This window comes from Vicugna pacos, chromosome 9 (genome assembly GCF_048564905.1).
Source record: "Vicugna pacos chromosome 9, VicPac4, whole genome shotgun sequence".
NCBI lineage: Eukaryota > Metazoa > Chordata > Mammalia > Artiodactyla > Camelidae > Vicugna > Vicugna pacos.
Genome location: NC_132995.1, coordinates 4,459,089 through 4,472,788, shown reverse-complemented (window position 1 = coordinate 4,472,788; position 13,700 = coordinate 4,459,089). Strand labels below are relative to the sequence as shown.

The following is a 13,700-nucleotide window of genomic DNA, read 5'->3' as shown; positions in this document are numbered from 1 at the left end:
ACTTGTGGTTGAAGGTCTACTGTCTTAACAGTTTTTAAGTGTATAATACAGTATTGACAACTGTAGTTATTATGCTGCACATGAGCTCCCAAGAGCTTACTCATCTTACAACTGGAGTTTTATACTCTTTGATGAACATCTCTCCATTTCTGCCTGCCCCCAGCCCCTGGCGTCTACTTTTCTATGCTTCATTTCTATTTGTTTGGCTTTTTTTTTTTAATATTTCACATATAAGTGACATCACACAGTTTTTCTCTTTCTCTCTCTTATTTCACTTAGCATAGTACCTTCAGGGTCCATCCATGTTGGTACAGATACTAAGATTCCCATTTTGTTCATGGCTGAATAATATTCCTGTGTGTGTGTGTGTGTGTGTGTGTGTATCACATTTTCATTATCCATTAAGCTCTTGGACACTTAGGTTGGACACTTACGTTGTTCCCATGTCTTGACTATTGTAAATAATCCTATAATGAACATAGAATGCAGAAACACGTCTTTGAAATACCAATTTCATTTCCTTTTGATGTATACCCAAAAAAGTGGGATTGCTGCACCATATGGTAGTTCTCTTTACAATATTGCAAGGAACCTCTGCGCTGGTTTCCATAGTGGCCGTGCCAATTTACATTCCCGACAGCACTGCACTGGGGTACCCATCCCTCTGCATCCTTGCTGGTACTTCTCTTTTTGATCACGGCCATTCTAACAGGTGGGAGGTGGTATCTCACTGTGGCTTTGATTTGCATTTCTTCCCAAGGGAGGACCTGGGAACTGGGAGGCTTTCTCCAGTTTGATCTCACTGCAGTGTGCCTCGAAGGGAGGGAGGCAAGGTCAGGCAAAGTGACATGAGCGTTTCTTCACTTTTGGTTCAGTGTTTCTGGGGTAGGAATTTGATGGACTCCCGTAGCTTCTTCACTAATGTCTAGAGTTTCCCCAAAGGACTTTTTGTTTCTATGCTGTAGTTTAGTTGGTTCTCCATGGGTTAACTCCATGCCTGGAGTTTATGGTTCTTCTGTCTTGCTGACATCACTCCTCATATCTTTCTTTTTTTTTTTTTTTTTTTGCATAGATTGTGTGAAAAGATCCAATAATATGACTTCTTATTATTAGAGAAGGCCAGCAAAAAAGACACTAGTATATATTTTATTTTTATTTATTTATTTTTTTTTGTTTTCTTTTGTTTGTTTTGTTTTGGTTTGGTTTTTGGTTTTTTAAGGAGCTATGTTTTTTCACCCCCAGGTTTTTTTTTTCTTGTTTGTTTTGTTTTTGTTTTGTTTTTTGGAGTGGGGAGGTAATTAGATTTATTTATTTATTTTCTTAATTGAAGTACTGGGGATTGAATCCAGGACCTTATGCACGCTAAGCACACACTATACCACTAAGCTATACCCTCCACCCCATACTATTATAATTTTTAATAACAAAAAGTTTTAGACTGAACAATTTATATACCAAAATTATTAAATTTCTTTTTTTAACAATATGTTATATAATTAGTATGTTAGTGAGATTCTTTTTTTTCCCCTTTATTAACTAATGCAGTCACATCCTTAAAATGCTCAGACCTTGGCGTAAAACTGCTTGCTAACTTTGTTTCCTCCAACAAACTTGCGCACCCAGCCAGATCATCGTTTGGAACCCAGGGTCTCCCTACCTTGCTGTACCGTCGATAAGATTTCATCGTTTTTGCATTTGTGGATACAGAATGGTGGCCATTTCCTGGTTTTCCCTCCTGGGTCCTGCTAAGAGCATTCTTGCATGCATCTCCTAGAATATCTGTCTTTTCCTCTGCAGTAGTCACCGGGAAATGGAACTCCTGGGATTTTCAATTTAATAAGTTTCATAGCAAGTATTACAATAAATGTAAACCTGATTCCTTTCTGCAACATTACTGTCTCCCTTTTCAGAATCTCCTCTTACACTCTTCTCAGCCACTGAACAAAGTTCTCAGGACACCACGTAAATCAGTATGTGCAGGGGGGATGACTCAGAAGTCATTTCCAGGAGGGGTGGCTGGGTAAAACTACCACATGACCGCGCTGAACTGCCTGGAAGTGTTGCTTTCCAAGCTCTTGGTATTTGTTGTATTTTTTTGGTAATTTGTACTGTTCAGTGGGCAGTCATGCTTAAGAACATGTTGTCTGAGTCTGTGGGTCCAGGCTGAAATCCTCTCACTTCCTGTGTCAGTTGGGGCTATGTACATAAACCCTCCAAGTCTGCTGCCCTTATTTGCAAAATAATGATGATTTACCTCAGGTGCTTTTTTTATGGCAGTATTTATATTTATTTTTGCATCGCTTTGGATGAAAACCATTTAAGCAATGTTAGATAAGGTGTTATTCTCATAAAAGCATCTTCTTTCAAAACAATTGCATTTCTTAAGGGGGAAGGTATTTAGGTTTATTTACTTATTTTTAGAAGAAGTACTGGGGACTGAACCCAGGACACTGTGTATGCTAAGCATGCGCTCTACCACTTGAGCTATACCCTCCCCTTAATCCAAATGCACTTTTATTTTCCTTAAAAGTTAAAATTACATGCTGAAACAGAGTTCATCACTTAACACAAACAATATCAGAAGGCTTATAGAGTAAGACCAGATAATGAGCTACTACCTCAGGCTTTTAAAACAAACAAGTACTGTTAGATGACTTAGAATATTGCACATTTTACAGAAAGACTCACAAGTTACTGTTTTGAAAGACATAGATCAACTGTCATATTTATTGTGAGGTATCCCTTTGTTTGCATTATATTTTTGTGTGATTTTATTTTGCAAATTGTTCTCAACAGCGTTCTCTGACCTTAGTTAATGCATTTTCAGAGCACGCACTTCATATTACGGATATTTTGGGGACAGTGACTGGATAATTGAAAGGCACTGCAGAGATGGAGAGCTGCTCTGATTGGCTGTTAGGTGACAGCAGTCATGAAATCATAGTCGTGACTTCTGAATTCTTCCTCCAGCTCTTACTCTTTATAAGGTTACATGTTTTCCTGACCTGATACTTTGGAAGTCAGTTATCTCGACACCTTTTACACTTTTCATATTGTGTGCTCTTTCTAAAATGAAAGTCCTTTCTTCATTCTTTTATTATTTTTAATGGAGATACTGGGGCTTGAACCCAGGATCTCGTGCATGCTGAGCACATGCTCTACCACAGAGCTATACCCACCCTCCTTTCTTTAGTCTTTCCATAGAGTATACTTTTTCTATAACATGGCTCCTTATTACTGCTGGTTTTATCATGGGTTACTAGAATAATATATTTATTAATTTTTACTGTGATTTACAGATGGTCTTTCAGAATATCTTATGCAATATAACTGGTATGTACTTGTTAATGTTATAGAATGCCTTTCTTAAAAAAAAAAAAGAATGCCTGTTCTTCATGAGCACGGATGCTTTTATAACAGCTATTTAGAGAAAATTTCTTTTTTTAATATTGTTTTATTAAATTTTTCATTTACTCAGTGCTATATTTTGTAATTCTGAACTGCCATTTGTTTAGGTTGTTAGATTAGCCTGTTTTGGATTACTTACCATTACAATGTATTATCTATTTTTTAGCATTCATTTATGTACAGTAAGTATGCAGATTTCAGATGCAGAGTATGTACAATCAGTATGCATTAAGTACCCACAAAATATGTCTAATATTTTCTGTCTCGTTATGAGGCATTTACAGTGAGTTGGTATGTGCTTTGGGGTCATGGTGGAAAACACCCTTTCTTTGAAAGCTAACGTAAGCTTGCAAAACGTGAGTGTTTTTGTAACAGGGTGTTTGAAATGAGGCTACCCTAAAATTAATTTGAATCACAGGTGATTGCACTTTCTTTATTAAAGAATCCTACGTCTTTAATGTTTCTCAAATTTTGAAGATCATGATGGGGAATTTTCACAGCTACATTCAGTATAAGTATTATTTTTGGCGTAATATTACGTGTCCAGGATGAAACATTTATTTACAAAATGTAATTAATAAGATACCTATGGTTCTTTGTATCTTGTAGATATCTCTCCCTCACATGTTACCAAGAAATTACAACCAAAGGAGAACACTAATACAACAGATGTATTCCAAACCGTGATCTGGGGAAGACTCGGAAGTCATGAAGTCAGAGATGTGCACCTCAGGAGAATCCGAGAAAAAATGTATGACTTTGAGTGTCGGTGGAGAGATGATGAGAGAAGTGAGAAAGGAATGGGTAGAACCCATGGGGAACATCTCACTGACGGAAAAGATCAACGTGGTAGAAAAGATGCAGGAAACAAGCCCGTTGAAAATAAGCTTGGATCAAGCTTTCGAGATAAACTTCCGATCCCTCAAACCCAAGGGGAAATTTTTGAATGTAATCAAACTGCGAACGCTGCCAACAGCGCCGGCTCATTTTCACTGCCTGAAAGAACTCCTCCGAGTGTCCAAACTAGCGTTTCTAACACACGTGGGAACGACCCCATCCATCCTCCGGGACTGACACAGGACGGCGCAGCACAGAGCGAAAAACCTCACAAATGTAACGAGTGTGGCAAAAGCTTTAATCGCAGCTCGAACCTCACTAGACATCAGATGATCCATACGGGAGAGAAACCGTATAAATGTGACGTCTGTGGCAGGGTTTTCAGTCAAAATTCATACCTTGTAAATCACCTGAGACTACACACTGGAGAGAAGCCTTACAAATGTAACGAGTGTGGCAAAGCCTTCACGATGCGTTCAAGCCTCACGAAACACCGGGTCACCCACACTGGAGAGAAAGCTTACCGATGCAATGAGTGCGGCAAGGCCTTTTTCCACAGCTGCAAACTCGTGAGACATCAAAGAATCCACAGTGGGGAGAAACCACACAAATGTAACGAATGCGGCAAAGCTTTCATGCAAAGTTCGAGCCTGGCTGACCATCAGAAAAGTCACACCGGAGAGAAACCCTACAAGTGTGATGTGTGTGGCAAAGCCTTCGTTGTGCGTTCAAGCCTGATCGACCATCAGGTGATGCACACCGGCGAGAGACCTTACCAGTGCAGCGAGTGTGACAAGGCTTTCCTCAAGCACTCGCAGCTGAGGCGTCATGAGACAATTCACACCGGAGAGAAGCCGTACAAATGCACCGAATGCGGCAAGGCCTTCAGGCAGTGGTCTGACATCAGGATTCACCAGCGAATTCATTCTGGAGAGAAACCTTTTAAATGTAAAGAGTGTGGGAAAGCCTTTACTATGGGTTCGCACCTTACTACACATCAGATCATCCACACTGGAGAAAAACCATATAAATGCGATATATGTGACAAGGTCTTCAGTCAGAACTCACACCTGGCAAGTCATCGGAGAATTCACACTGGGGAAAAGCCGTACAAATGTAATGAGTGCGGCAAAGCCTTTAGTGTGCGTTCAAGCCTCACTTACCATCAGGTAATTCACACTGGAGAGAAATCTTACAAATGTAAGGAATGTGGCAAGGCTTTTATGAAGCCTTCGCGTCTTCGGCATCATGAGAGGATTCACACCGAAGAGAAGTCATACAAGTGCATTGAGTGTGGCAAGACCTTTCAGCAATGGTCTGACATCAGGATTCACCAGAGAATTCATCCTGGAGAGAAACCTTTCAACTCTAGCATGGGTGGTAAAGCCTCCACTCAGGACTCACACCTCACGGCACAGCAGAGAATCCCTCCGGGAAAGAAACCATATAAATGTGACGTGTGCGACAAGGTCTTCAGTCGGAATTCAAACCTGGCAAGTCATCGGAGATCTCATACTGGAGAGAAACCGTACAAATGCTAATGTGGCAGAGTCTTCAGTCAGAACTCACACTTTGTAAATCACCAGAGAATTCACAGCTGAGAGAAAGCTTACAAATGTAATGTGTGTGGCAAAGCCGTTAGTGTGAGTTCAACCCAAAGTAAACATCAAGCAACCCACACTGGAGGGAGACCTTACAGATGTGATGCACGTGGCAAGGCTTGTGGCAGGTGTTCACACCTGCTGCTTCACAAGAAAACTCATGCTGGAGAGGACTCACATCAGTCTATGGAATGTGGCGAAGTCTTTTAGACAGTAGTCCTACCTCAGGATTCACCAAAGAGTTCATTCTGGGGAGTAACCTTCCAGGCACCATGAGTGTGGTGATGCTCTTACTCGGGGCTCCCACCCCACCCACTATCACATAATCCATTCTAGACAGACCCTTACAAATGTCCTGAGTGTGGCAGTTGCCTTAAACTCAGTGTTCACCAAATTACACCCTACCTACAAATGCAGTGAATGTGACAGTTTCAAATTATTGCTTGCTTTTCACTAAATATAAGAATCTATATTTTGTAACTACTGTATATAAAATAGATAAGCAAGTTTCTACTGTACAGCACAGGGGACTATATTTAGTATCTTGTAGAAACTTATAATGAAAAAGAACATATATGTAGGTATAACTGAATCACTATGCTATGCACCAGAAGAAACTAACACAACATTGTAAGTCAACTATAGTTCAATTTTTTGAAATTTAGGTAAACAAGTTTCTACTGTAGAGCACTGGAGACTATATTCAGTATCTTGTAGTAACCTGTAATGAAAAAGAATATGAAAACAAATATATGTATGTATATGTATGAACGAACTATTATGCTGTACACTGCAAATTAACACAATATTGTAAACTGATTATAATTGGAAAAAAGTCCACATTCTGGAGTGAAACCACACAAGTGCAGTGTGTGGTATAAAGATTTTACCCAAATATCAAACATTGATGAACACACTGGATCAACACCTTATAAATGCAGTCAACCCGGCAAGGACTTTCCCTGAAGTTCAAATATCAACGTGAACACAGTCCATATTGAAGCGAAATCAAGTAAATGTATGTGGCAGAGGCTTTATTCAGGCCTCACAATGCACTAGACTTCAGAATATGCATCTTTGAGAGAAACCACAGAAAAGGAATGTGCATGCTAAGCCTTCTACCCACAGATCAAAACTGTGGCACATCAGAGGGTTTAATTTGGAGAGCGGCCTTACCAGTGTTGTGACTGTGGTAAGGCTTCATCAGATGTCCATGCTTTTGGCATAATGAGAGAATTTATGCAGCACAGAACACATGCAAATATATATTTAACTTGGAAATACCTTTAAGAACCAGTATGTCTTCAGGATTCACCAAAGAATTCATATTGGGAAGAAGCTTTATAAAAGTAATGAATTTGGTGAATTTCTTGACCAGTTCTCACAATGGACCACACTTCAGAGGATCCATGCTAGAAATAACTAGGTCTTCAGTTTTCTGAGGTTAACCTGAGATGGTATACTGCAGAATAACAGGAATGTGTCAAAATGTGTCAAAAACTCATGACATGACGTTTAATCACAGGAGCAAGGAATTGTGTGGAAATGGCACATTGTCTTTAGTGTATAAACATCTTAAACATTTGAGTTTTGAAAAGGCTACATTACTACTTATGCCTTTCCACCTGGAGTTTGAAGTCTGTTGATCCTTTTTTTTTTTTGGAGGGAGGGAATTAAGTTATTAAGTTTATTTTATTTTATTTTATTTTATTTTATTTTATTTTATTTTTTCAAATGGGGATTGAACCCAAGACCTCATGCATGCTAAGCACACACTCTACCACTGAGCTATACCATACCCGCCCTGAAGTGTGTTGATCTTAAGTCTTCATTAAGGGCCTTTGATGATGGTCTCTGGGCAAGATTCGGTAAGATGAAGGGGCCGACTTCATTAGCTGCAGTTCATTCACATCCATGCTCCCTGGGAAAACAATTGCACACTATTACCCAATTCAACAGTGTGCAAATTAGCATCAGGGAGGGGCTGAGAAAAGTGTAAAACTGGCTTGACTCATCATGCTTATTCTGCTCAGGGTGCCCTTCCATACATATAGGTCACAGTGGGTTGTTGGACAGAAGGTTCTACCAACTGACTGAACAGAGCAGGAGTGACATTAAGGGACTGACTGGGCTTTTCATGGGAGGAGAGTGACTGTTCCTAAGGACTGATTATCTGGTAGAAATAATGCAGAGGAAAAGGTGGTCACTTTCTCCATCAGATGGCAATAACTTGTATATCAATGAATGATGCAAAATTAATCTTATTCTTGAAAATTGAAGTGCTATCTTGAAATGAAATTTTGATAAAAGAACCAGAATAGTATGTGCATGTGTGTGATTCATATTTAACTGCTGCCATTACCTTTTGCTACTGTTTCATTCAGGATGTATCATGAGTCTCATGCTCGAATTAAAGTTTTTATCACTTTTTATCTGTGACTGAATGGATCATGTTTCTTCTACCAACACAGTTTCATCCCACATCGGTACCTCATAACCGAATCTAACAATGCACTGTAGAGACTTAGAATTGAAAGAATCTTCAACGATTTCTTTCTGTGATGAAATAAAAGAATATACAATTTGGGGATTATATCATTTGCAGGTGAGTTATTCTCTCCACGCTCTGTCCTAGGATTTTTATTTTATTTATTATTTATTGAAGTATAGTCAGTTTACAATGTTGTGTCAATTTCTGGTGTACAGCACGTTGTTTCAGTCACACACATGCATGCATATTGTCCCAGGAGCTTTACATCACTATACCACAACAGTGCAATTACAAGCTCTGACCCCCTAAAACCTACCCCTTCATTCATGAATATGCAGCATTACAATATTTCCTCATCTCCTCTTTTGTGCCCAAATAAAACCCATGTTACGCACCTTGATTTACCTGAAGTGAAAATAGCAATAATAAAGATGGAAAAAATTAGGAAATGACAGTTTCAGAGATAAGGTTAAGAAGCTCTTTGAGCTTGGAGTACTGTAATATAATTTAGAAGGAACAATATACAGTGGGAACTTTCTAGAGTTTCATAGTATTACAGGAGAAACATGGGCCAAAATCTACTGTGATTGAGGAAATGTCTCATTTTTTGTGAATATGTCCCTATTGCTGCTTTAAAGTTATACAAACAAAATTCCCCGTAAGCAAAATGGATTCGTGACTTTCACCAATAATCAACTTCTCCTCCGCTAGTCTGTATTTAATGAAAAGTTCCACGATCCACTCATTCCCTTGCTTGGACTCATGAAAGTTCATGCTGAAGGGTCTTGTCAACATGGCTCGTTTGCAGTACTGCGTAATACAGAGCAATCCACCTCGTAGGAGCCCCAAATCTATCCCAGCCACTGCATCTTTTTAAAATGTGAATTGATGATATCTTTTCATTTGTGTGCCACCTGAAGTATAAAATGGCATAGTCCCCCAGTCTTAGACCCCAGGTCTTCTCCCTGAGTCTCTGCAACTGAGCCGTGTTGAGTTTGGCCTCCTGGGGAAATGGGGAATAGAGAAAACTGCCCATTCTACCCAGGGAGAGTTTTGTAGTTTGTAATACAGAGACAACTGAAGTTCTCATTGAAGGAAATGTTGCTGGATCCAGTCACGGTCCCGCCTGACATTCCCCAGACGCGAGTTCCTAGACCGCCGAATTGCTTCAGCCTCACTAGCAGGACTTCTGGGCAACCCCCTGGCAAACCCAGTTTTTGACTTAATCTGTTTTCAACCTGTGAAGAGGAGACATCTCAGTTTCCGACGTGTTTCACACAGCTGCAAGCGTTTGTCTTGAAACTGTTACAGGCAGTTATTTAAACTAAGCAGACAGCAACCCTGCTGCACAAAAGACACTTCAGCGTTTCTAAACTTGAAAAAGACATCTCCAGAGCGAGGCGGATGGAGAGCAGGCCCCGCCTCTGCCCCTCCCCCAGCTCATGCACGCCCCGCCCTTCACCGGTAGAGCTCCGCCCAGGCCCCGCCCCCAGCCGCGTGGGCTCTTTGCTCTGCCGGTGCGCCGCTTCTTACGGAAACGGAAGTGGGGTGCTCGGGTGGAAGGTCACACAGCAGACCGTAAGTTTCTCCCTTTTAGTGTAAATCTGCGCTTCGCAGTCCCCCGTAGTCCATCCTCAGGGCCTTGAAGTCAATACGGACCTTAAATCCCCACACCTGCTCCTCTGCCCCCAGTAAATTCAGACGTCGCTGTTAAAGGTCAGGGGTCGTTTCCCTTGGGGTTTAAAATCGCCCGAGGCTGGTAGCTGTCCTCGGGCTTTAGCCCTTCGGTCCACGAAGATACCACCTTTAGAGTCATTTTCCTTCTTGAAACCTCCTACTACCTCCGCCCCCCCTGGCACGTCCCCTTCCGCGAGGTGGACGGCGCCGGCCGCCCCGCTCCTGTAGGGCCAAGTCCTCTCCCGGGTCCCGGGATTCTGAGGACCCCGGCCTCTCCTGAGTCCCCCTGCCTCCCAGCCCCTCAGTCCTCGCGTCCTCCTCAGGCCGGTCCTTCTGCTCCGCGGGCCTTCCCTTCGTAGTCAGCCCTTCCCCCACCCCGCGTAGGGGGAGGTGACCGGGGTCAGCCGTGTGACCCCGCAGTATTGTTACGTCCCACATTCCACCCCGCTGAAAAACGGTCTTTTCCAGTAGGCGGGCATCTTACTGAGTCGACATCCCTGTAAATACGTGGGCGCGGAGAATCAGGGGAAGCAGAGACAGTGGCTGAGAGAGAAGTAGAAAAACTGAGGAGAAAAGAAGGAGGGAGAACCAGTGGGAACGGTGAGGATGGCTGAGGGGTTGTAAAGAGACAGTAACCTGAAAGACAGCTGTGAAAGGAACAAGCGGATAAAACAGAAGTTTATAGAAGGGGGATAGACTGGTGAGCAGAATAGGGCGGCAAAGCAGCAGTGGGATAGTGGGCAGCACTGGTGAAGCACTGTGGGAGCCCATGATTCAGTTAATAAATTGTGACAGACCCCAGCCGCTTGTGACCTTGAAGAAGAACAAATGTGCTTTGCTAGCAGGTGCCTGTGCATTTGCACGCCTGTCTCCTTGCCATAAAAAGCAGGGACAATGCGCTGCTTGCGTAGTTGAGGTTTTAGCCTAGGGCTGCTTCCAATGGCAAAGCCATTGTGTGTCCCTTGCTATAAACGCAGGACACGGCTTATTTTAAGCATAGGTCCATAGTTTAGGATTTACTCTTCTCGTATGACCTATGCCCTCGGCTATAAACGCTGGGCATGCCTTCTGCTGTTTAGTGTGTAATCCCCAAGACGAGGGACTGGCTAGTCTGGTGGTCTGTTTTGTAATCAACTTAGGTCTGAAGAGTGTACCTTGTTCCCCTCTCCCCATGTCTGTCCTGAAGATAAATTAAGCCTTTGTACTCATTATGGATTCTATAATCTCTACCCCATCCCGTCTTTCTTTAAGCTCCTACATCCCATGACACAGCTATTGGTGATTTTTCCTTTGACTGTACACAATAAATGTGGGCGCATTTGAGAGGCTTGAGGAGTTGATCCCCGACTCCCTCTCGCTCTCTTGACTTTCCACAGTCTCAAGTAATTCATTCCATCTCGGTGGGACTTCTGCCAGTCAGAACCCACAACTGGTGACCCCGATGTTATTGATTACACAGCGACGGAATGGCACACTTCAGCTGGAGAGAGACTGCATCCTGATCCCCGTAGATTTCACTCCTGTAAAGGAACAGCAACACCCACTTGGGATAGTTGCCAACATGCCTAGAATTCAGAGAGAGCCTTGTTTTGCTTTCATTTTCTTACTATGGGTCAACAATTAACTAAGGAACAAATGATCTACCTCCTCACCTTGCAGCAGCTGCTGAAAGCATCTCACTGCTCCCTGTCAGAGAGCAACTTATTAAATTGTTACAAATGGTACAAGAGATTTGTCTCTGGTTTCCAGACCATGGAACAATCAATTTGGAATTCTGGGAACAGGTTGGTAAGAATTTAAAACGTAGGCATCAGCAAAGGGAGAAAATCCCTGCTTCCATTTTAACTACTTGGAATTTGGTACGCGCTGCTTTATGTCCCTTATACTCTTATTTGCAGACTAATTACGTTGAACCTGAACCCTGTTCTTCCCCTTCCTCCCCTCCTACTACTTCACCCCCAGTCCTTTCTGCACAGTTTGCCCCTCTTTCACAGATCGATTTGCCGCTGCCACCGCCTCCTCCCTCTCCTGAGGAGTATGATTGTAAGCAAACTGCTGTGGAACAATGTTTTAAAGAAGGTTTACATTTGGGAGAGCTGCATGCTTTCCCGGTGATTGCAGGGCGTGGCAAGGTGTTAAGCATGAGGCTGTCCCTTTCTCTGTATTCAAGGAGCTAAAAACTAGTGTTATAGAAAATGGGACTCAGCGTTCATTTACTAAAGGTATTCTTGATACAGTTGGAAATGCATATGTTATGACTCCTTGGGACTGGAGAGCTCTTGTAAAAACTCTCAACTCCTGCTCAGTTTGCTATTTGGTCTTCTGAACATCATGAAGTTTCTCTTACAAGCTGCTCGTAATGCTGATGCTAATAATGGTACACCTATAGAAGTGCTTGAAGGAACAGGTCACTATGCTGACCCTCAGCAGCAGATCCATGTGGGTAGGCTGGCTTTTAGGCAGTGTACTGACACTGCCCTCGCGGCGTGGTGTAAAGTTCCCGCAACCAGAGCTGCCGCTGGCTCCTTTGTTACCATTCAGCAAGGCGCCACAGAACCTTACGTTGATTTTATTAATTGCTTAGAACTGAGCATCTCTCACCAAGTAGATGATCAGGAGGCAGCGAGAGTGCTCTTACAACAGCTGGCTTATAAAAACGCTAATGCAGATTGCCAGGCAGCGCTTGCTAGTATTCAAACTCAAAACAAAAATATAGCCAATTATATAAGAGCTTGCCAGAATGTGGGAACTGAAACCCATCGTGCTCAGGCCCTTGCAGCTTTAATGAGATCCACTTCTGCCGTGACCTGCTTTAAGTGTGGTAAACCTGGCCATGGTCAAAGGGAATGCTGCCAGCCCAATAAGGGAGGGCAAGGAAGTCCGCCTCAAAAATTAACCTAACAAAGACTGCCCTCGGTGCGGCAAAGGAAGGCATTGGGCAAACCAGTGTCGCTCTAAATCTGAGAAGGATAGCAATCTGATTTCGGGAAATGGGAAATGGGGCGCCAGCTCCCCTGCCCCAAACCCCAAGTGGAACAGCCCCACCCGGCCAGCTCAAACACAGGTCTCTCTGACCCAGTCTCCTCGGCCCAGTCCTGCGGAGACCCCTTCAGCAGTGCGTCCGCAGTGGACTTGTGTTCTACCTCAGAATTAGTTCTTAAGGAACTAGATTGTATATACTCCGCCTTCACTGGAATGTCTGGCCCTTTCCCTGAAGGGACCCAGGGTCTAATCGTAGTCTGCTTAGACGGATCACAGCAAGGCGTTCTGGTTCTACCTCAGCTACTTGATTCTGACTTTGCTGGTGAAGTGGAAGTGCTTTTACAGCCCTCCGGACTTCACGTCCTCTCTCCGGGGACCTGGCCTGGAAAACTTCTGCTCCTTCCCCTTAAAGGGACCTTGCCAGCCCTATAACTAGTCATCCTTTGGCTACGACAGCCCTTTACTGGGCGAAAAGGATTGAGTCTCAACAGCCTCTTGTACCGGAAAATCTAAGTGGCATAACTGTTCATGGATTATTAGGTCCGGGGCAGGTGTCTCTTACCGCGCAGCACGAGCGGCCTCCTCGGTGGGAAGGATCTGTAGGCCAGTCAGTCATTGCTGGTGTTGGGGGGACAGATCTGCCAATGCAAAGTAAAAAGTCTCTCAGATGCACAGGCGCCTGCTAGCAGAGCACATTTGTTCTC

General features: G+C 43.0%; 1 protein-coding gene and 1 long non-coding RNA gene across 2 annotated transcripts in view; one reads left to right on the top strand and one right to left on the bottom strand.

Moving 5' to 3' along the window:
• Window positions 1-8,278, top strand: part of LOC102531541 (uncharacterized) — a 146,076-nt gene extending 137,798 nt beyond the window's left edge. The window contains 1 exon segment of the mRNA XM_031681522.2: window positions 4,505-8,278. Within this exon segment, the coding sequence (XP_031537382.2) occupies window positions 4,505-6,056 (1,552 nt within the window). The 3' untranslated portion in view covers window positions 6,057-8,278.
• LOC140698359 (uncharacterized) lies at window positions 7,683-8,711 on the bottom strand. The gene is made up of 3 exons (XR_012076108.1): window positions 8,654-8,711; window positions 8,209-8,402; window positions 7,683-7,767 (listed from the first exon to the last, which is right to left on the bottom strand). It is a non-coding gene; the product is annotated as an uncharacterized lncRNA (long non-coding RNA).
• Window positions 8,712-13,700: the final 4,989 nt, after the last annotated feature.